The 22,728-nt window shown below is 36.4% G+C and overlaps 1 protein-coding gene across 1 annotated transcript in view; it reads left to right on the top strand.

Annotated features, from left to right (window-relative positions):
* Positions 1-22,728, top strand: part of LRP6 (LDL receptor related protein 6) — a 147,312-nt gene that overhangs the window by 72,141 nt on the left and 52,443 nt on the right. The window contains exons 4-7 of the mRNA XM_032253650.1: positions 7,594-7,790; positions 10,693-10,824; positions 13,361-13,757; positions 14,770-14,941. Coding sequence (XP_032109541.1) covers positions 7,594-7,790; positions 10,693-10,824; positions 13,361-13,757; positions 14,770-14,941 — 898 coding nt within the window. The remainder of the gene's footprint in view (positions 1-7,593; positions 7,791-10,692; positions 10,825-13,360; positions 13,758-14,769; positions 14,942-22,728) is intronic.

Below are 22,728 nucleotides of genomic sequence, written 5' to 3'. Positions count from 1 at the left end.
AGAGCGAAACTCCGTCTTGGAAAAAAACAAACAAACAAACAAACAACAACAAAAAAAAGAAAACATTATGTATGTCAAAGAGGATGCTGAATGTTTCCAACGCAGAAATATTAAATGTTTGAGATTATGGATATGCTGATTACCCTGATCTCATCATTGTACCGTATATGTATTGCAGCATCACTGTGTACCCCACAAATAATGTATAATTATTTATGTACCAGTTAAATTTTTTTTTAAAGAGACTTTAAAAGAAATAGCAAATGAAAATGATGCTTAAGACTAAACTATTTTTCTATGGATGCATATGTACAAAAAGCAATAAAACTGTAAAGGCAAGAAAGTGACTAATACGAAGTCAGAGTAATTGTTACTTCTGTGGAGAGGGAGGGATTAGGACAAGGTTTATGAAGGGCCTTTTGAAGTCATCTGGTGAATTCATGGTTACAAGAGTGTTTGCCCTATAGTAACTCATTAAGCTATATATTTGTTTTCTCTGAATTGGCTTTATTTTATTATAAAAAGATTATAGTCTTGAGCACGATATTACCTGTAGGTTTTTTTGATAAAGGGATTTTATTGGGTTGAGGAAGTTCCTTTCTATACCTAGTTCATGGACAGGTTTTATCATGAATGATTACTGGATTTTGTCCAGTGCTGCTTCTGCATCTATGGAAATGATTATGCAGTTTTATTCTTTATTTTATGAACATGATGAATTTCCCTAATTGGTTTTTAGTTGTTAAACCAATCTTGCGTTTCTGGGGTAAGTTCTACTTGGTCGTGATTTATACCTCTTTTGAAATGTTAGATTTGGTTCACTAATATTCTGTTGGGGATTTTTATGTCTGTAATAGTGAAGGATATTGATCCATTGTTTGTTTTTCTTGTGTTTATTTGGTTTTGAGATTAGCATAATGTCAGCCTCATAGAAAGAGTTGGGAGTTATTTCTTTTTCCTTTATTTTCTGGAAGAGTGTGTGAACAATTGATACAATTTTTCCTACAAATATTGGGTAGAATTCACCACCGAAGCCATCTGGGCATGGGGATTTCTTTTTGGGAAGATACTAAATTACGCATTCAATTTATTTATTTGTTGTAGAGCTCTTCAGATTTTCTGTTTGTTCTTGAGTCAGTTTTAGTAGTTTGAGTATTTTTCCCAGAAATATTTTTGTTTCATAAATTTGTCTAATTTGTTGGCATAAAGTTGTTAATGGCATCTCCTAATAATCCTTTTATTTAATTTCTGTAAGGCAGTGTTTCTCTTTCATTAATCATTTTATTCACAGATTTCACAATGTGTATCTTTTTTTTCTTGGTCAGTCCAGCACTAAAAGGGTTGTCAGTTTTATGGATCTTTTCAAAGAACAACCAGCTTTTGGTTTTATTGTTTTTTCCCCTTTATTGTTTTTCTGTTTTCTGTTTCATTGCCCTTTGTTTTTTCTTCTTTACCCTAATGTTTTTATTTTCTTCCTTATGCTTGCTTTGGATTTAGTTTGCGCTTCTTCCCGTTTCTTAAGGTTAAATCTTAAATAACTGATTTGTGATCTCTCTTTAATATAGGCAGTAGCATTCTATACATTTCCGTGTTTTGCATTTTCATTTTCTTTTAGCTCAAAATATTTAAAAACTTTTCTTGTGATTTCTTCCTTGACCCTGTCCCTATTTAGAAGAAACTGAAAAAGAATTTCAAAAATTTAAAATATAATTTGACTTCCCAAATTTTCTTCTTTTGATTTCTTAATGAAATTTCATTATGGTCAGATAGTAGTATGTTTTGTATGTGTTCAGTCTTTTAAGATTAATTCTGTCTCCTAGCATGTGGTGTCCTGGAGAAAGTTCCACATGTACATGAAAAGATTGTGTATTCTGTTGTTAGATGGAATGTTCTATAGATGGTAGGTTAAGTTGGTTAATAATGTTCAAATTTTCTATATCCTTGATAATTTTCTATCTAGTTCTTTAGTGAGAGTAGGGTGTTGAGCTCTCAAACTAACTATATTATTGAACTGTCTGTTTTCCCCTTCATTTCTGTCAGGTTTTGCTTCATTTGTTCTGGGGCTTTGTTTTTAGGTATCAATATTCTAATTGTACCTTCATGATGACTTTTCTCATAAAACCTGCCTCTGTATCTCTAATTACCTTTTTATACTTAAAATCTATTTTGTCTGCTAGAGCTGTTCCAGCTCTCTTATGGTTACTGTTTACTGTAACCTTTTCTTTTCAACCTATTTGTATCTTTAAATGTAAAGTGTGTTTTTTATAGACCACATTTAGTATAGTCTTTGTTTTATTCAATCTAACAGCCTTTGCCTTTTGATTGGTGGGTTTATTCTCATTGAATATAATTAATGATATGGTTAGGCTTATATTTGAATTTTTTTTCTGTTTTAAAATTTTCTTATGTCATCTTTGTTCCTTTGTCCTTTTGGATTAATAAATATTTTCTGGTGTGTCATTTTGATTCCTTGGTTGATAATTTTAAACTATATTTTTGGGGTTTTAAAGGTAATTACTTTAGGAATTGCAACATGCATTTTGTCAAAATCTACTTTGTGGTGATATTAATTATGTAAAGTACATAAACTTTAAGTATATCTCTATTCTCTCTCTTATCCTTTGTGCTGTTATTGTCATTTATATTACATTTCTATTATGTCTAATACAGGGTTATAAGTATTGCTTTATACAATCTTACATCTGTTGTAAAGGTTAAAGGAAAAAGAAAACATTATTTATAAAGTCTTTTGTATTAACCTACATATTTATTGTTTTTGGTATTCATTTTTCCCGAGGGTTCAAGTTACCATTTGGAGTTATTTCCTTGTTCCAGTGTAGTTCCGTTCTCTCCCTTGTCCTTTGGCCTTCAAATATTTTATTAAAAAAATTTTTTTTTATTCTGTAATATTCCTTTTCACTATTTCCTTTTCTTTATGTATTATGTTTATTCATTCTTAAATTGTTTCTTAGAATTCATTTCTGAAATGATGTATTTTTTTATTTCTCATTCTTTCATCAAGTTCTATGACCTCACTTCTGAGGTGTCTGATTCTAATTTGTGTTCTTCATTTATGACTAGTATCTTATTTTAAAGACTTTCGCTGTTTTGAAATGTTATCAATTTAATTTGTTCTAGTTCCATATCTTTCTGGCATACTTTTTTTTTTTTTAAATTGAGACACAGTCTCTCCTTGTCGACCAGGCTGGAATATAATGGCATGATCTTGGCTTACTGCAACCTCTGCCTCCCTGGTTCAAGTGATTCTCCTGCCTTAGCCTCCGAGTAGCCGGGATTACAGGCGCATGCCACCACGCCCGGCTAATTTTTGTATCTTTTGTAGAGACAGGGTTTTACCATGTTGGCCAGGTTGGTCTCGAATTTCTGACCTCGTGATCTGCTCTCCTCGGCCTCCCAAAGTACTGGGATTATAGGCGTGAGCCACCGCAACTGGCCGTGGTATGCTTTTATTGTCTGTAGGGATGTTATTCTTCACTTTATCCTTTTCTTATTTTTAATATACCTTTAATGGGATTTGACCTTAGTACTTTGTTTTCTTATTTTCAGGTGAAACTTTTCTGCTTGAACATACAGAAGAAGGCAGAGTTCATCATAAGTTTTACAGAACTCTCATGTCTATGTGCATGCCTTTAAAAACTATGGCAGCTAGCTTTCTGGGATTTCCTTGCTCTCCTACTTTCCTTCTGCTTTTTTCTGTACCTTATTTTTCCATTGTTTCTCCTATACCAGTTATGCACACTTTTCAGCCTGCTCGCAGTGATTTCCTTTCATTATGGGGCTTTGTCTGGAAGGGAGCCCAGGAAGGTCAATTTTGAGAGTCCACAATAGGTTAAAGCATAGTGCTAGATCTTTCAGTGCCTGACCATGAATTCATTGTATTCATTTACTCCTGAAGTGGCCAGAGCCCATAGCTGGTTGCTGTTCTCAGGTTGGTTTACTGAGCTTCCCAGTGTTGTCTGTTTTGTGTGTTCTGTCCTGCAGATGTCCTATTGTTTCTGTCTCATACCCTGGAGAGGTGCCATTATCAGCCATATCTTAATGACTGTTAGAAGTTTTCTGTACCATTTTGTATCCTGGGTTTTACCTAGCTTTGTTGTAAATGTTGTCTGGGGTTTGGGGTTCATTATGAAGGTGTTTTCTGTATTTATGTGGAGGATTTGTGGAGATTTTTCAAAAGCTCTGCCATCACTGCTGACGTTGTCTTCTTAGATACTGTTACAGATTCACTGTGGTGAAGGGAAGCTTCCTTCCAAGGTTAAGTTCAGATGTCAGAACTTGTGACAGCAGTCATGTGGTATGATTAAAGAAAGATTTATTATTCACACAAGTGGGTGGTTCTAAGAGAGGGGCAGAAGATGACTATCTGGGAGGAGGTCCAGAAACAGAAAGTGAATGAGGGCATGCAGGTGTTTTATAAGGATAAGTCCAGTTGGTGCAGAGTTCAAAAGAACCACCTTTCAAAGTTTAAAGAATCTAAAAGAGCTAGCAAGACGTACTTAGGAGGTATTGGCAGCGGTGAGCTTTATCAGTAAGTTGCAGAATATGACAGACATAGGCAGGAGATGATGTTCAGAGATTGCAAGCACTATATGAAAACATCAGTGAGGTTGCAGGGAGTCTTGGTTTCTTTCCTGTGGTCTCCAGTGTGGAGATTCACTTTTTAGTTCCTGTTATTGTTGTGACCTACTATTGAGGAACTGGGCTTGTATCTTACCTGCCATTTTGGTTCTTAGCAGCCATGATCGACTCCTCCTTGAAGTAACTTGTGTTTCCAGAAGGGGATCGGGAGGTAGCCTTACTTGGTAATCTCAGCTAGAGAGAAGAAAGCGGAAGACTATGTATGGTTATCTCTACTTTCAAGAACAAGTCATGAAATGACTCCTTGGTTGGACAAATCATTATATCACCCTTGCATGATAGTGTTCTTAGTTCTGCCTTTTGTTGAGCTCTGTTAATTACATATTTTCTTAAAAACATTTTATCAAGCATCCACAGAGTGTTTAGTAAGTGTATCTAATTTGTGCACATACCATGGTGTGAGATCCTCGGTATATAAATAAGCTAGAGTTCTACTCTCAAAAAGGCTATCTGTTATAGAGTTGTTGGATAGGTAAACACTTATAAAACAGTTTACTAACTGTTATGAGAACATACAGAAACTTGGCTTGTGGTGGGAGGAAATTAAGAAAGACTATGAAAATAAAGTGACATTTAAATTTAATGTTAGGGCCAGTTGCGGTGGCTCACACCTGAAATCCCAGCACTTTGGGAGGCCAAGGCAGGCAGGTCACCTGAGGTTAGGAGTTCAAGACTAGCCTGGCCAACATGGTAAAACCCCATCTCTACTGAAAATACAAAATTAGCCGGGTATGGTGGCGCACGCCTATAATCCCAGCTACTTGGAAGGCTGAGACAGGAGAATTGCTTGAACCAGGAGGTGGAAGTTATAGTAAGCCAGAATTGTGCCGCTGCATTCCAGCCAGGGAGACAAGAGCAAGACTCGGTCTCAAAAAAAATAAATAAATAAAAGTTAGTATAGTATTTACTGATCTTAATAAGCCATTGATTTTAAGAACTTACTGATTTTAAAAACTACCATATGAAATGTTCACATTGTAGAATATTACCCTTATATCAGAAATGTTGAAATGTTGACAATGCCTGTCTTAAAATTGAGGAATCATTAATAAAAGTGTTAAGTACCAAGCATTGTGGCAAATGGCTTTTGCATATATTATTTAATCTTCATAGTGACTCAGTGAGACTAAATTATTTCCTTCCATTAACAGATGAAGAAATAAAACTTTCAGAAATGGTTTCAGTAGTAAGTGTCAAGTGGGGATTTAAGCTCATCTCTGATTTCTAATTTTATGCATTCAATTAATATGTAAAATGAATATAACTTTTGGGAATTTTGCCTTTTCCATATGTTTATTTTCCTATTTAGTTCAATAGAGTGAATTTTAACTTTTCATTTAATGCTATACTAAGAACTGTTTTAAGGCTTTTTTCCCCTCGAGTTTTTCAAAGCAGTTTTTTAAGGTAGTTGAAGTGCCAAGTAACTTAGTTTTAACTACTCTTTATTTTTCATTTGTGTTACTTGTCTTTTTTGGCAGCTTCCTCAGTTCTCTCTCTGTGTCTTACCATTAATTTTAGAAGACTTTAGTGTGAAATATACAGGTCTGTTTAAAATTGAATGTGAACTGTGCTGTCACCCTGTAAAGAATATAGTCTCTTTAGTAAACTGTCCATTTAAAAAGTGGAAGAAAGAACTTCAGGAGTAGGCATTGTGGCAGTTCTCTTTGAGAAATGAGAGAGAATAGTAGTCTTTTTACTTAGGTAAGAGAGGATTAAGGAAAATGAGAAAACTAGTGATATGGGTTGGCAGTGCAGGTATCTTGCCTGAATTTATAATGCTTTAGACAGACTAAGACTGTTCCATGGGCAATCACAGATGCTAATTCCGCTTGCACATAAAAATGGTCTTAATTGCTTTTGATTTAATATACTGGTAGTCTGTTAGATAATAGAAATCATCAGTTAACCTTAAGGACCTGAAAATTGAATCATCTTCCTTAAGACATATGGTACTTTTATTATGTTTTCCTTTCCCCTTTCCCTTCATTTTTCTTTCCCTTCCTCCTCCTCTGCCCATCTCTGCCTCCTGGGTGCGCTATTGGAAAACTTGGATTTATGAAAAGATCAAAGCATATATTTTCTTGAATATTAAATTTGACTCACATCATGATTTGTTCATTATTCCAGAGCATTTGCTTATTCCATAATTCTCTCTGATACTCTACAAAGTTCTGTGCCTTAAGTACTAACCAGACTGTCTACTTTTGCTTTTAAACAGTATGTATTGCTTGTGAAGATGTTGGTTCTGCTTTATCTCCTGAACATATTCTGCCAGTGGCAGGACTTCTTTTTGGCTGCCTGAATATAGTGAAAAGCCAGCTAAGATGATTATTTACTGGAGCTAGACTGGGGTTTGCAGGGAGAGTGCTACCTGCGTGCCATTTTGGCCTCATGTTTATGTTTCATTCTCAGTTATCAAAACCATAAGAAGTGATGGACAAAACGGGCTCAGATTCTTTGTTCTTCCATATCAAGAAGGAAAACAACCTGTTGCTGATATAAATCTACTTCATTGCCAGCTGTAACCCCTGTGGTTTTTCTCATTACTTACCCTTCTCAGTCTGATGACATGAATTAAGTGAAAGGATGGAAGCTTTGAGTCCAGAGATGGTAGTTGAACAGTGGGATTTGACAGCAGTGCAGACAATGAAAAAGCAGTGCTGTCTCTCTGCTGGGTATCTCGTACTGAACTTGAGCCTGCTGCCAAGTTAGGGGCCATTTCGAAGTACTTGTTTGGAGTTTTTGGACACCTTAAAAAACATATATGAATTCATCATGTGAATTATTTTTTATAGATATATTTGACCTAAAGGTATGTTTTACTCATGATTTGTATGTGTTAATGTGGACTAAGATCATTTTAATGAGAGAGGTGATGTTATGATAGAAGAAGAAAATTTAGAAATAAGTTTGAATTTTTCTTTGTGTTAATAGGCAGGCAGTGGTTAAAGGTTCCCTTCCACATCCTTTTGCCTTGACGTTATTTGAGGACACATTGTACTGGACTGACTGGAACACACACTCCATTTTGGCTTGCAACAAGTATACTGGTGAGGGTCTGCATGAAATCCATTCTAACATCTTCTCTCCCATGGATATACATGTCTTCAGCCAACAGAGGCAGCCAAATGGTAAGTGATCCTTGATTTTTAAATTGCAATTTGGAACAGCTTTGTAGCACTCTAATGTCTGACTTTAGTGAGGATCAGGAGGAGGGAGGGCATATCCAAAGGTAGTTGGTGGGAACAAAAAAGAGTTAAAATCCCAGCACTTTGGGAGGCCAAAGCAGGCAGATCACATGAGGTCAGGAGTTTGAGGCAAGCCTGGCCAACATGGTGAAACCCTGACTCTACTAAAAAAAATTAGCAGGGTGTGGTGGTGTGTACCTGTAGTCCCAGCTACTTGGGAGGCTAAGGCAGGAGAATCACTTGAACCCAGGAAGTGGAGATTGCAGTGACTCGAGATTGTGCCACTGTACTCCAACCTTGGCAATGGAGTGAGACTCTGTCTCAATAATAAAAGGAAAAATGTAAAAATATAATTCAGGTTAGACAATAGCCTAGGCCATTTGTAGCCTGTCACTGCAGACCCCCTCAGCACTTTTTTTGGGTCAGCAGTTATAGAGGTGGAGAAGGGAGAGATAATTTAAAAATTGAGATAACTTATATGCTAGGCTTATACACAAATGAATTTCTTATTCCTATTATTTCTTTCAATATGTGGTTGAGTGTGTTCATGTGACTGTTTAAAAAAAAACTTTTGGGCCAGGCACAGTGGCTCACACCTGTCATCTCAGCACTTTGGGAGGCTGAGGCTGGTGGATCACTTGAGGTCAGGAGTTTGAGACCAGACTGCCCAACATGGTGTAACTTCGTCTCTACTAAAATATCAAAAATATTAGCTGGGCGTGGTGGCACATGCTTGTAATCCCAGCTACTTGGGAGGCTGAGGCCGGAGAATTGTTTGAACCCAGGAGGCAGAGGTTGCAGTGAGCCAAGATGGTGCCATTGCACTTGAGTCTGGGCAACAAGAACGAAATTCTGTCTGAGGGAAAAGAAAACTCTCTTCTTTTTAAATGAAAACTCTCTTAATCTAGAATTTATTTGAATATAAGTACCTCAGGTTGCTAAATAAAACACCTATTTAAACTTTTCTGTGTAGCCCTCCCACCTTGTTTTTCTTAGTTTTGGTTCTATTTTTGGTCAGCCTTTACAATGACTTGGACTGTGACTGCTGACAACTTGTAAGAGAGGACAGGAATTAGGTTTAAAAGGAATATGAGAATGTTAAGGGTTTGGCACTTGTGTGTAAATAAATGTCTGGCATGTGTCTGAGTGTATTTCAGATTTTATTCCATAGCCAAAAATGAAGAGTGTTTGTACCATGTGTTGCTTTATATTAGCTCTTTTCATTTAGGTGGAGATAATCAAATATTGAAAGTGTTATGTTGGAATCTGATGATCATGAGCCCGTAAAAATGTGTTTAAATGTGTGTGTTACTGTTCTGTACAGAAGAAAACGTTCAGTCACTCGTATGAATATTTTTATTCTTCATAGCCCTCAAAAGAGAATTTTCCCTGTTTTTTGTTTGTTTTTTTGAGATGGAGTCTTGCTCTGTTGTGTGTTGATGTGATCACAGCTAACTGCAGCCTCAAACTTCCAGGCTCAAACGATCTTCCCACCTCAGCCTCCCAAGTATCTGGGACTTATAGGCATGTGCTGCCACCACCATACCTGGCTAATTTTAGTTTGTTTGTTTTTTTTTTTTTTTTAGACGGATTTCCATTCTTGTTGCCCAGGCTGGCAATTCTCCTACCTCAGCTTCCTGAGTAGCTGGGATTACAGGCATGTGCCACCACGCCTGTCTAATTTTTTGTATTTTTAGTAGAGACGAGGTTTCTCCATGTTGGTCAGGCTGGTGTCGATATCCTGACCTGAGATGATCTGCCTGCCTTGGCTTCCCAAAGTGCTGGGATTACAGGCATGAGCCATTGCACCTGGCCTAATTTTAGTACTTTTTATAGAAGCAGGATCTCACCATGTTGCTCAGGCTGGTCTCAAGCTCCTGGACTCAAGTTATCCATCCACCTCACCCTCCCAAAGTGCTGGGATTATAGTCACAAGCCACCGTGCCTGGCCTCCTGTTTTTCTTTTTAAATGACACTGTTGGTCCTTTATGTTTTAGTAATTTGAGAATTTACAGTTATCTTTCATATTGATTACTTTTACCTTTCGTGTTCCATTGGTCTCCATCTTATGTTGATTTTTTTTCTATGAGTATTGTTTGGACATGTCCCCTTTCATAATTTCTAAAGTTTGCTAATTATTTTCTCTGCTTTTCATTTCCCCACTTTTCTGCTTATCCCTTCTATGTTAATCTTCCCAAACCATGACTTGTTAACATAATTACTTTTCTTGGCTTTCAGTGTCCTTCACCTCAGTCTGTTCCCATTCTTTGTACTCATTTAGCTTTAGTTTCTGTTAGTCAATAGAAACCTTAACCTCCAGTTATACTGTTGATCTTATTATCTTAACTCGTTTATAGCCCCCAAGGTTTTATTCAGATAGCTTTACCACACTTGAAATGTTGTCTTACCTATCCTTCCTATCCTTAAAGGCTCCTGTGCTATATCCTCCACAAAGTTCTTCTACAGTTCTTTAAACCTCAGGGTTTTTTTTCCCATTTGACTCTATACTTGTTGTCTATAATGTGTAAAATAGCACTTAGTTTTTTTGATTTGTATTTGTTTTAGTTTTTCTTTTTTTTGTTGTTAATTTTGTTTAACGGACTAAATTATAACCTCTTTTAGGGCAGGGATCTCCTGCTTTACTTCTTTTATATTCTTCTTTGGATACAAAATACTTAGTACATTTATACTGATTATTTCCTTTCCTTGCAGATGGTTTGGTAGTTAAGCACCTGCATGACATTTGGTAATAATTTTGGCTTATCACAGTTGTTCATGTTATGGTTGTTAACCTTTGCATACTTAGTAATCATTGGTATTAATCAATGTGATTTATATTTGACAGCTACAAATCCATGTGCAATTGACAATGGTGGTTGTTCCCATTTGTGTTTGATGTCACCAGTCAAGCCTTTTTATCAGTGTGCCTGCCCCACTGGGGTCAAACTCCTGGAGAATGGAAAAACTTGCAAAGATGGTAAGAAGATATTATCTAAAACGAAAAGTTTATAACTATTGGAATTCCTCATGATTTGTTTTTTCTATAATTGGCTCTCTAGGTTATAGTGCTTTGGGAGACCAGTGACTTAATCTCACAATATTCACACATGGTTATAGGAGTGTTTTTGTTCTATGACATCATTTGAATGCTATTTTATGCATTATTTTAGCATTGTAAGTAACATTTTTGAAAAAAATTACGTGCTCTATCTTTTCTATCAAATCTCATAGTCATCGATATCACAGTTGATGACTATGGAAATGAGTATGACTTCTCATAAAGAATATATTTTTAACAGGTAGCATTTGTAAACAAAGAAATCTGAAAGGAAATATGTTTATTAAACTTTTAGCTACAAAGAATATGAGATACATTTTATAACAGATGATTTCATGATATTTTAAATTGCTTTTTAACAACAGAGATGCTTTCAGAAGAAGGAAAAAAATACATATTGTACTGTTTTAAACAACAACTTTTTATACTTAAGAAACACACTTTGCCTCTTCTCCTTACTCTTAATTTGCTATAGAGAGAGGGCATGTTGGAGAAAGTATACTGATTTAGGACATTTCAAGGGACTTCTGGTTTGGAAGGACACCAGTTCTTCTGTTTTTCTTCTTAATGAGAATGTTATTCATTCTCACCCCTATGGATCACCATCTAGTTCTCTAGCAACCAGCAGACCTGGTAAGAAAATTGTTGTATTTAGCCATGGCTTCTTTATCTAACCTGAAAAGCAGAAACCTGTACTTTGGAGTGTGTTAGAGTCCCTGGCAAGGGGGCCAGAGTGTCAGAGAGATGGAATTGAGTCTGTGTACAGTATATTTGTTATGACTTGGCATTGATAAATTATCCTCATAGTAAAAGATGAAGCTGGCTGACTCCTGTCAAATGGTTTCCATGGCAAACAACAATTTGGTTTCAATTTAAAACAAAAGGTTTTTGTAATGTTGCTTTTTTCTTTAAAAATGTAGCCTGACTTTAAAACAGAGGATTTATTTTAGCAATAATGGTCTTTCTACTCCCTCACAGCAGTGCAAGTGTACATGTTTAACCAGTTTTGAATTTCATATGTGCATTTGGCATGTAATAGCCTTAAGTTTAACTGTTCTGTTTTGATCACCTTGCTCAAATTAACAGCTCTATGACTTCTTTGTGAAGTTCTGAGCTGGCGCCTTTTGGTTGTTAGCTAGGGCAGTGAATTGTGCAAAGTTATTCCTGCTTGGTTCCTGCTATCACATTTGGGCTGTATTTCCTCCAAGTTGGAATTCATTTATAATTAGCTCTAGAGTGAAAAAGCCGATATTGAGAGGCTTCACTCCTTTTCCCAGTTTTTTAACTTGTAATTCTAGATTGACGCTTGAAGCTTATATGCCAGTATTTTGTTTTGGACTCATTAGTTTAGCTGGGAATCTTTTCTTGCTCTTTCAGCTGTCAATTTGCTTACTGTCTTTTATTAGCGTCTTACAGTTAGATAATTTTTTGCTGGTGATTTACTTGAACATTTAAAATGAAAAAATGATTGAGCTCAATACCCTCTTTTTCAGTTATGTGGTTTAATATTTGGGGCTTGGGCTTAAAACATTTCATAAATAAACCTAATTTAAAATTCAGTGCTTTATTTTTTTAACACTGATATTAAGTATTGTTAATGTTTCTTGAGTACTTACATGTTCAGTACCTTCCTGAGTTGTGTATGTATTTATCTCCTTTGATCCCTACAGCAACCTTATGAGGTATAGATGAGAAAACTAAGGCTAGAGAGATTAGATATTTTCCCAAAGTTTGTGTAGCTACTTGAATCAGATTATATTGGATCTACAACTCTTGCTGTTAACCACTGTGTTACGTTTATCTGGTTTCTTCCCTCCATTGCTGCTGTTTACTTCTCTGTAGCTTGCTTTGTCCTCAATTCTGTGATGTATTGCCTTGTATTTCTCTTGGTTAAAACAGCTTTATTGAGATGTAACTTACATACCATATAAAAATCCATCCATTTTTTAAGTGTAAAATTCAGTGACTTTTTTTAAAGTAAATTTACAGACTTACGCAGTTATCACCACAATCCAATTTTAGAACATTCCTATCAACCACAAAGATTCTTGTCCTAGATTTCTTTATCTTTTTTTAAAAAATGCTTCTTGAACAAAGACTCTGTATCCTATATCTCTTTCTCCTTTAATACTCAGCTACTTAGTCATTACATAGTCATTATTCATTGTACTTTTAAATAGCTGGATTAATTCCAGAAGCTGTAGAATCAATGAAACCATAGAGTGTGACACAACTTGATTTGAAGACTTAGTTGTTAAACAGCTTGCCCTCAGAGTAGACTCTCCCTATTTCACTGTATTACCTTCTATTTCCACTCTAAAGAGAGCTCATATCCTTTTATGTTAATTTATATAATTAATATATATTTTATATTTATTTTTCAGTTGATTCTTTAGAGTGGATGAATTTTACCTCTGGGTTTCAAACTGTTTTTCATTTCGCTTTGTTGTTCTAGGTGCCACTGAATTACTACTTTTAGCTCGAAGGACAGACTTGAGACGCATTTCTTTGGATACACCAGATTTTACAGACATTGTTCTGCAGTTAGAAGACATCCGTCATGCCATTGCCATAGATTACGATCCTGTGGAAGGCTACATCTACTGGACTGATGATGAAGTGAGGGCCATACGCCGTTCATTCTTAGATGGATCTGGCAGTCAGTTTGTGGTCACTGCTCAAATTGCCCATCCTGATGGTGTTGCTGTGGACTGGATTGCACGAAATCTTTATTGGACAGACACTGGCACTGATCGAATAGAAGTGACAAGGCTCAATGGGACCATGAGGAAGATATTGATTTCAGAGGACTTAGAAGAACCCCGGGCTATTGTGTTAGATCCCATGGTTGGGTAAGAAGCTCTACTGTTAGTAAATTCTGTGTGATATTTCAGTTTTTCACAGGTTCTAAAAACATTGACTAAAATAACATGACATATATTGGTTTCTAATAAACAGGTGATTGGAATACAATCTCAAGTTAAAAAAAATTGCTAGTTTTTTGCCTTGGATGTTTTAGGTATTTTTTCTTTCTAAATTAAGTCCATGTTTGCTGACTTTGGGTGTTGTCTGCAGATTTTGCTCAGATTGCATCATTACCATGAAAAATGTGGAAAGAAATTGTTTTCAGAACTCTTTTCCTTCCCCTGGAAGTTTCAATTCCATTTTAAGTATTTTATAGTAAGAATATAGCTTACTTTATGTTTCCCTAAACACGTGAATGACTTGAATTCCAAAACTTTGTCAGGCCATGCAGCTTTACTCCTAGTTTGTTGTTGTTGTTTGTTTGTTTGTTTCGTTTTGCCATGCCACCCTGACTATATAGTCTAGGGAGATACAGCTTCTTACATACTCAACAATTTTATTGTTACTGCGATATTCTGAGGACGAGCATAGTGACAAATTACTAGAGCCACTTAAACATCCAGGAACCATAAGAATCACTTAGCACTACAGGAAGAAATGGTTATTTTTATAATTCAGTTTGCCATCTGACCCACATTGCTGGGATAAGCCTTTGTGCCAGAGGTGACAAGCCATGAAGGAAGAGAGAAAGTTCATGGAAAAGGGCACAAAATGTTTAACAACAACAACAACAAAAAAGTAAAACTGGAATCTCATTATTGGGAGGCGTTTTGAGGATTGGCTCTAGAACATGCTGTTTGATTTGAAAATTTCCTACAATCTTATATACTGCTATGGTAAATGTCTTAAACACACTCTTCATTTTTTTTTTTTTTTCCTTTCTATGGCATTAACTGATGATACCAGTGTAATAGGAGGAGTAGATCTCACCTTTAGAATTTCTGAAAGTTATATTTTATTATCTATTTTTAGCTCATTTTTTTTTGTATACTTCTATAGGTACATGTATTGGACTGACTGGGGAGAAATTCCAAAAATTGAACGAGCAGCTCTGGATGGTTCTGACCGTGTAGTACTGGTTAACACATCTCTTGGTTGGCCAAATGGTTTAGCCTTGGATTATGATGAAGGCAAAATATACTGGGGAGACGCCAAAACAGACAAAATTGAGGTTTGTTTTTTGCCTTTTGATTTTGAAGCCACTTTTTAATGGGTTTTGAGTCAATAGTATAATAATTTGAGTACAGATATGCTTACTACTTAACAGTTGTCTGGGGTGCCAAAGGTACCTTTTACAGAAATTTTACTCAACCTTCATGATTCTAGGGATAATATATTCTCTTCCACATAATCCTAGGATAGAGAGAGATGTATGTATGAGAAACGGTTGTTGATCAGTTTCTAGTCTTAAAAGCTTACGTAAATGATTTTCCTCATTCTGGGTAAAGCCACTGCCTGAATTTCCTAGGGGAAATTTCTGCAAACCAAAATTATGTAAGATCTATACTGGAAGAACTGGCTGTCCTAAGTTAGGAAAACAAAGCCTATATGTATATATATCTTATTGCAGTTACTGGTATTGGGGCAGATGGTAGAATATATTAAATATTATGATGGTTACATGCAAACAGTTGTAAAATTGATTTATGGGCTGTGTGGGAATAAGACTAATTAACCAAAGCTTGGGAAAAAGTATTTACCAAATGGTGGAAATTAAGTTTGTGGCAATCAAATAGATTATGGTGAAAATAATCAGTGATGAATATTTTATCACCATGTTTTGTTAGTGGCATATATCCCTCATATTGGTGTTAAGTTTAAAATTAACAACTTTGAATTAGACTTTGCTACAGATCTTATGGATAACATAGATAAAACAGAGTTAGGATCTCAATTTTCCTTTGGGGGAAACTTCTCATATAAGGATGGCTTTAAATGGCTCTTCAGAGAGACACTGTATACATCTAATGGACAGAAAATTTAGACTCTTTTTTTTTTTTTTTTGAGACGGAGTTTCGCTCTTGTTACCCAGGCTGGAGTGCAATGGCGCGATCTCGGCTCACCGCAACCTCCGCCTCCTGGGCCCAGCTAATTTTTTGTATTTTTAGTAGAGACGGGGTTTCACCATGTTGACCAGGATGGTCTCGATCTCTTGACCTCGTGATCCACCCGCCTCGGCCTCCCAAAGTGCTGGGATTACAGGCTTGAGCCACCGTGCCGGGCCTAGACTCTAACAGTTGTTTTAGAAAGGTAATTCTGTAGAGTGCCCAGGACTCTGAGTTGAATAATGATTTAAAGAGCCTTGCTTCCAAAATGGAAACTTGGAATAGAAGAAACCCATTAGTATTCCACCAGCCTCAAATACTGAAAACAGCGTCTGTTGTTGTTGCAGCTGGTTTTCATTAATAGAAAATTTTGCGTAAACTCCATAAATTTTCTCCCTGTTAGTATTTCACTGCCTCCCACTTTTTTCAAATCCAAGTTGATGTTTGAATCTTTTAACAGTTGGAGTGCAGTGCTAATGAGACAAAGGTTATGAGTTCACGTTTCAGACAGGCTTATAGCTTCATTTTGGTCTGCTTGCATATGGATTGCCTACCTCATCCCATCTAGTTCACATCTGTAGATTATGAACCATATAGGAGTGTATAGGTATGAATACGCTTAGGAAAACAGCTTAAAACCCATATGTTTTAGAAGAATATCTGTAGCAAGACAATTTACATAAGGGAATGCACTTGATTTATTATCACATAGGGTTTTTTAAATTCCATGTTTGGTTTTGGCCGTCTTAGCCTGCTCTGACTAACTGATTAGTCTGAAAATAAAATCATTTTTTTCTTACTGAGACTACTTCAAGTCTTATTTTCCCCACTTCAGGTAAAATACTTTAGATATGGAAATTTATTCAAAATCACAAATAGTTGCAGAAGGGATTCAGATAAAGACATTAGAATTTATGGAGGTTCTGAGTGACCGTCTTTAAGAATAAAAATTAATACCCTTTTATATATAAATATATATAACAATATATGATATTGACTAGGATTTATTTTCTTAGTTTGCAGTGAGTGCAGTAGATCTTGAAATTAGAATTCCTCCTAACCTCTTTGTTACGTTTTCTTGAGCTGCACGCACGCACGCACACGCGCGCGCGCACACACACACACACACACACGCACACACAGTGGTGTCATTGGCTCCTTCACCCCTTCTTTCCTTCTTCCCTGTATGGTACTAATATCCTTAAACCTGTTTTTAATTTTTTCGTTCGTTCGTTCATTTGTTCTTTGAATCAGCAAAGGCTCTGCCAGCCATAAATCTGATTTTTAGATCCATCTTTCTCCTTCTGGGTTTGCTGGAATGCAACTGCTGTTTATTCTTTGTCCCCTTTTTACAGATTGATATTTGGGGTAAATTTACTTCTGTACGCATGAAGACCCCCCTTTGTAATTTCCCTTGGAGATTCTGATGAGGTTTCACTATTAGGACATGAGTGCTTTTGTCATTTTATTTACATAAGCACATCTAAGAAATAGAGCAGGTAGTTATTTATTCTCTTCTTATGTTGATGTAAAATCTGATACTTGGCAACTAAAGAAAGAGTGCAGCTCTTCATCTAAATTAGTCTTGCATAACTGGGGTAGAAAAACTGTTGGGTTTTCCCATCCTGAGACCGTTAGTGATTATAGGAGCAACTGCTACCACCAGCTTTTCATCTCCCTAACTTGGTAATACTGAACTTAAGAACTTTTAGAAAGATACATAATTTTTAAAATCCCTCTTTTTTCAAGAAGTGTTATTTGCTAGCCTTTTGTTAGCAGCAGCTGATCCCAGACACTGATCTAACTCTAGTCTGGGTGACATTTTCCCTTCTAGGCCCATTTTCCTTAGAAAACTTCCTAGCTTTTGTCATGCCGAAGAATGAAAGCTGCTTTTCCCTGGGAGCTGGTGGAAATTTTTTAGACCAGCCTCTTACTTCCTCTTTTTAAGTGGTGACGTACCAGATGCTGGCTACATTAAGGAAACCAGGGAGAAGGAATGGGTATTATATGTGATTTTTTTTTTTTTTCCTAATTGTACAGAGTTGTAGAAAGAATGAATAGATTTAACCTAAAGTTTATAATAAGCTCTGGAAGGAGGGACTGAGCATAGGGCTTTGCTAATGATGTCACATTTTTTAAAAGATGGTTGTGGTATTTGGCTCCTGCTTTAATAGAATAACATGTATGTGAGGGTACGTCTGTTTTCCCTGCTTGCCAGGTGATAGTGGCTACTTATCTGTAGGTGTTATTTAAAAGGTGCTTGCTAGTACTTGCTTATGTCTCTTCTTCATTATGCTGAAATGATGTCATCACCTTTTGTGGACAAACCTAGTTTACTTGTCTGCACTATACTTCTGCCACCGCCCTGTTTTTACTATATTGTTCTGGGGCCTTCCCATAATAAGTATTAATGCATTGCCAGAAAGAAGGATTTTCATGTTTTTGATAGGGAAAAGATCAAAAGCCTTTATTTCTGTTTTATATGACCCTGCAGTAGGCAGAACAACATTGTGTCTTAACAGCATTCCTTCTTTTTTTTAAGTCAGGTTTTACTGCTGAAAACATTTGTTGCACTGAGGACCTGTAGTACTTCTTACTAACAGCAAAGATATATCATTGATAATTTATAGATTTAAAGCATTTTTTTGGTGATGGTACAAAATTAAGAATGTACTGTTAGCTTATGTTTTCTTGAGGTTGCTTTTCTTGTTATATATGCATTTAACTGATTGGCAACGAAAACAATAGTATTGTCATAGCCAAATTTTTCTCACAGTTTTTTTTCTTTTCTTTTTTTTTTTTTGAGACAGGATCTCACTCTGTCACCCAGGCTGGAGTGCGGTGGCGTGATCTTGGCTCTCCGCAACCTCTACCTCCCAGGGTCAAATGATTCTCCAGCCTCAGCCTCGCTAGTAGCTGGGATTACAGGTGTGCTCACCATGCCTGGCTAATTTTTGTAGTTTTAGTTTTTTAGTTTTAGTTTAGAGACGGGGTTTTACCATGTTGGCCAGGCTGGTCTAGAACTCCTGACTTCAAACGATCCACCCCTCTCAGCCTCCCAAAATGTTGGGATTATAGGCGTGAGCCACCGTGCCTGACTTATTTTTTCATTATATACTTTTTATTTTGGTTCCTCTTCCCCACTTTCATTTCTGAGTTTTTGCTGACAGTGCAGCAACACCTGATAGTATAGGTAAAAAGAGATTTTCCTTGTTTACTTTAAGAGCATGTGTATTTGCTTTAATCTTAGAGTAAGCTTCCCTACTTTAGGAGGATACAATGTTCATAGCTAGTTTTGTACAAATCTAATTTTACCTGGCACAACTTTGTTGGGAAACAGAAACAGATTAGAAACTTTAGTACCAAGAAATTTTGAATAAAGAAGATACTGTTTTGTATGATGTGTGATGAAAACTTGGCATTTGGTGAATGCTCTGTTTCATATTCTAAGCCTGAAATTGCAGGGCTACATTTTCCTATGATAACTTCCTTTATTTCATCAAAACTCTAATAAGAAAATTTGTTTCCCAAGCATTCAAACTTCTTTTTTTTAAAGGAATTTCTTTGTCTGGCATCTTAGTCTGTGTACTGTTAAGAAAACATAGGAACCTGTTGATAACTTTTTTTTTTACTGTTGGTTTGTAAGATTAATTCCTCTTTAAGAAATTATAATAATATATATTGTTGAGATAAGGCTCTTCTGATAATATGACAAGTATCAGCAAGTACTTCCATTTGAATCTTTGCCAATTCATTACATTGTGTTTTTTAAAAATTGATTATACCTTCAGTTTGACCTGGGCACAGTGGCTCACACTTGTAATCCAGCACTTTGGGAGGCTGAGGCAGGCAGATCACTTGAGGCCAGGAATTCGAGACCAGCCTGGCCAATATGGTAAAACCTTGTCTCTAGTAAAAATACAAAAATTAGCTGGACATGGTGGCACATGCCTGTAATCCAGCTATTCAGGAGGCTGAGGCATGAGAATCACTTACCCAGGAGGCAGAATCACTTACCTAGGTTGCAGTGAGCTGAGATTGGGCCACTGCAGTCCAGCATGGACAACAAAGTGAGACTCTGCTTTAAAAAAAAAAATTGATTATACTTTCAGTTTGAGAAGTATTCAAAATAATTAATTCAAATGCCTGAATCTTTGCCCATATCTGCTACTTTACCACACAATATGTATTGTGTGTGTAGATACATATTTCTCTTCAAATCTTCGTAACATATGATCACAGAAGAATGATATTGATAAACTCCATCATTAGATTCCACAGCTCAACAGAGCACCTGGATTTTGGACTTATGTTCATTGAGTTGTAAACATGGTGCTGTCCTGTTATGTTGTGTCTGTTTGGGGTGCATTGCATAACAATAAATTTGTGAACTCCTATTTGAAAATTGCCAGTTGATAACTGGGCACAGTGGCTCACACTTGTAATCTCGGCACTTTGGGAGGTTGAGTTGGGAGGATCCCTTGAGTCTAGGAGTTTGAAACCAGCCTGGATAAATATAGTAAGATCCCTGTCTCTACAGAAAATAAAAATTAGCTGCTTCTGGTAGTGTACTCCTGGAGTCCCAGCTACTTGGGAGGGTGAAATGGGAAGATCAGTTGAGCCCAGAAGTTTGAGACCAGACTGGGCAACATGGCGAAATCCCACCTCTACAAAAAGTGCAAAAATTAGCCAGGCATGGTGGTTTGCAACTGTAGTCTCAGCTACTCTGGAGGCTGAGGTGGGAGTATCACTTGAGTCTAGGAGGCAGAGTTTGCAGTGAGCTGAGATCATGCCACTGAACTCCACCTTGGGCAACAGAGCAAGACCGTGTCTCCAAAAAAAAGAATTTATTTTAGCTGTGCTTAAAAAGAATGAGAGCAAAGAGGGCAGTTTTCCTTTGTTAACATGTTAATCTTTTTCCCTATTTGGTTTTTGGGGCCTCAGGATAATGAAGCTTTCAGAAGTGTCTTATGAAGCAGTTGAGTATTGACCAAGATGTTGACATTCATCATCATGATGCCTTCATCTGGAAATCCATTCTCAATTTTTTTATTTCCTGTAGTAATTCAGATTTTAGAAAGCTTTGGTCACAGTAGTAATTCTTAGGTCTAACAGAAAAAGAGCATAGCAATTGCAAATGTTTAATATTCAGTGCATGACTCCTTTCCAAAAAATATAAAACTACCCAGAGTAGCTATGCTACTTTTTCTTTTTGTATTTAAAAATCACTTATATGTACTCAGACATAATATATCTTGAAATAGGTTGAAAGGCTTTGAATATATCACTGTAACTGCCTCTTCTGCCCTCTCAAACAGGTACATGGTGTCCCTTTACTTCACCTACTAAGTCCAAAGCATTTCTCTGTGCTTGTCACCTCAGTGAGATTTGGCATGGTTGAAATGTTATTTTTATGGATAATATTCTATGTTATTTTAAAATGCCATTTTTGTGAAATTATATTTTATGCTCTATGAAGTTATCAAAGAAAAAATATACTTCCCAACCCTTAGTCATATCTGTCTCTCTTATGTATAAGCTTTTAATTAACTGTTTGTTTTGGATATTGGCTGGAACTTTAGAAGAGGAGTGGTTCATTTTGGGCATAATTTGAATTTCTCTTCTAGAACTTTATAGCATTTCCATTCTAGCACATTTTATGGTGGATGCTTGGTTGTCCTCCTGTCATCTATTCCTTAAACTTGTCTTGTCAAGCGAAGTTGTGTAGCAGCAATTTTGGTAGTAGACTGGCTGCATTCCAGGATTGCATGGGTAATCCTGTCTTGACATTTAATGAGCTGATGAAACGACTCAAAAACTGGATGTAATGTCTGTAGAAGATTTGCCATTACCTATTCTTTGTGCAGATAATGTTATGGTTAACCCACATCTATTTCCTGTTGTAGCCTATATTCTCACTGCGGTTTAGAATATTTCAGAATGCCTCAGAGTGTTAAACCAATACCACAGTGTGGTCAAAGCAGCTGAAACCACTGGAGACTCTGGTTCAGATTTGGCGTTAGATTTTAGAAGTGACAGAAGCCTAATTTCGGTTTAACTAATTAAACCCACTCTGAGGTAATACAGTGAAGCACACCTTTAAGAGTTGCCAGATTTAATTAACATTGGTGCAGTTTTTAAAACATAAGTGTAATCTTTTGGAATTGCCTAAATGGTTCATTTGTCCTGGGTGCAGAATATACAAACAAGCTTTTGTCAGGATTTGTGTTATTTTAAACATAAGGTACTTAAAGCTGTATTTATAGACCTAGTAACCTGTCCAAAACTTTTACAAGAATATGAGAAATGGCATAGTGATTTCTTAAGACAGAGCAACATATTCTTGTTTCACTATGGTATTTGTGCCCAATAGAAGAAGATTGTTTGGCTGGTACATGAGAAATATTTAGCGGAGAAGCCTGTTTTCTAATAGTGTCACCTCCTCTACAAAAGTAATTGAAGGAAACATTTCAGAAAGTAGTCATTGGACTTTGTGCGAAGGAAAATACATTATCTGTGTGTTTAGATGCAAAGCCTTACTGTCAGATTTTGTTTAAGCTGGTTATCCCTTAATCTCTTCAGAGGATCCTTATAATTCCTTTGTATATCATATTAACAACAAAAATGATAATAGCATTTATTAATAATAGCAATTGTCATCATCATCATTATTCATGTGTCCTTAGACTTGCTCCTTAGCTTTTTCTCTTCATTTTTTAAGAATTATGGAAGCCGGGCGCGGTGGCTCACGCCTGTAATCCCAGCACTTTGGGAGGCCGAGGCGGGTGGATCACAAGGTCAAAAGTTCGAGACCATCCTGGTCAACACGGTGAAACCCCGTCTCTACTAAAACTACAAAAAATCAACTGGGCATGGTGGCGCGTGCCTGTAATCCCAGCTACTCAGGAGGCTG

Source organism: Sapajus apella, unplaced genomic scaffold, assembly GCF_009761245.1.
Source record: "Sapajus apella isolate SASKATOON/1434 unplaced genomic scaffold, GSC_monkey_1.0 scaffold84, whole genome shotgun sequence".
NCBI lineage: Eukaryota > Metazoa > Chordata > Mammalia > Primates > Cebidae > Sapajus > Sapajus apella.
The sequence above is the reverse complement of the archived record's forward strand: the minus strand, read 5'-3'. Positions and strand labels throughout refer to the sequence as shown.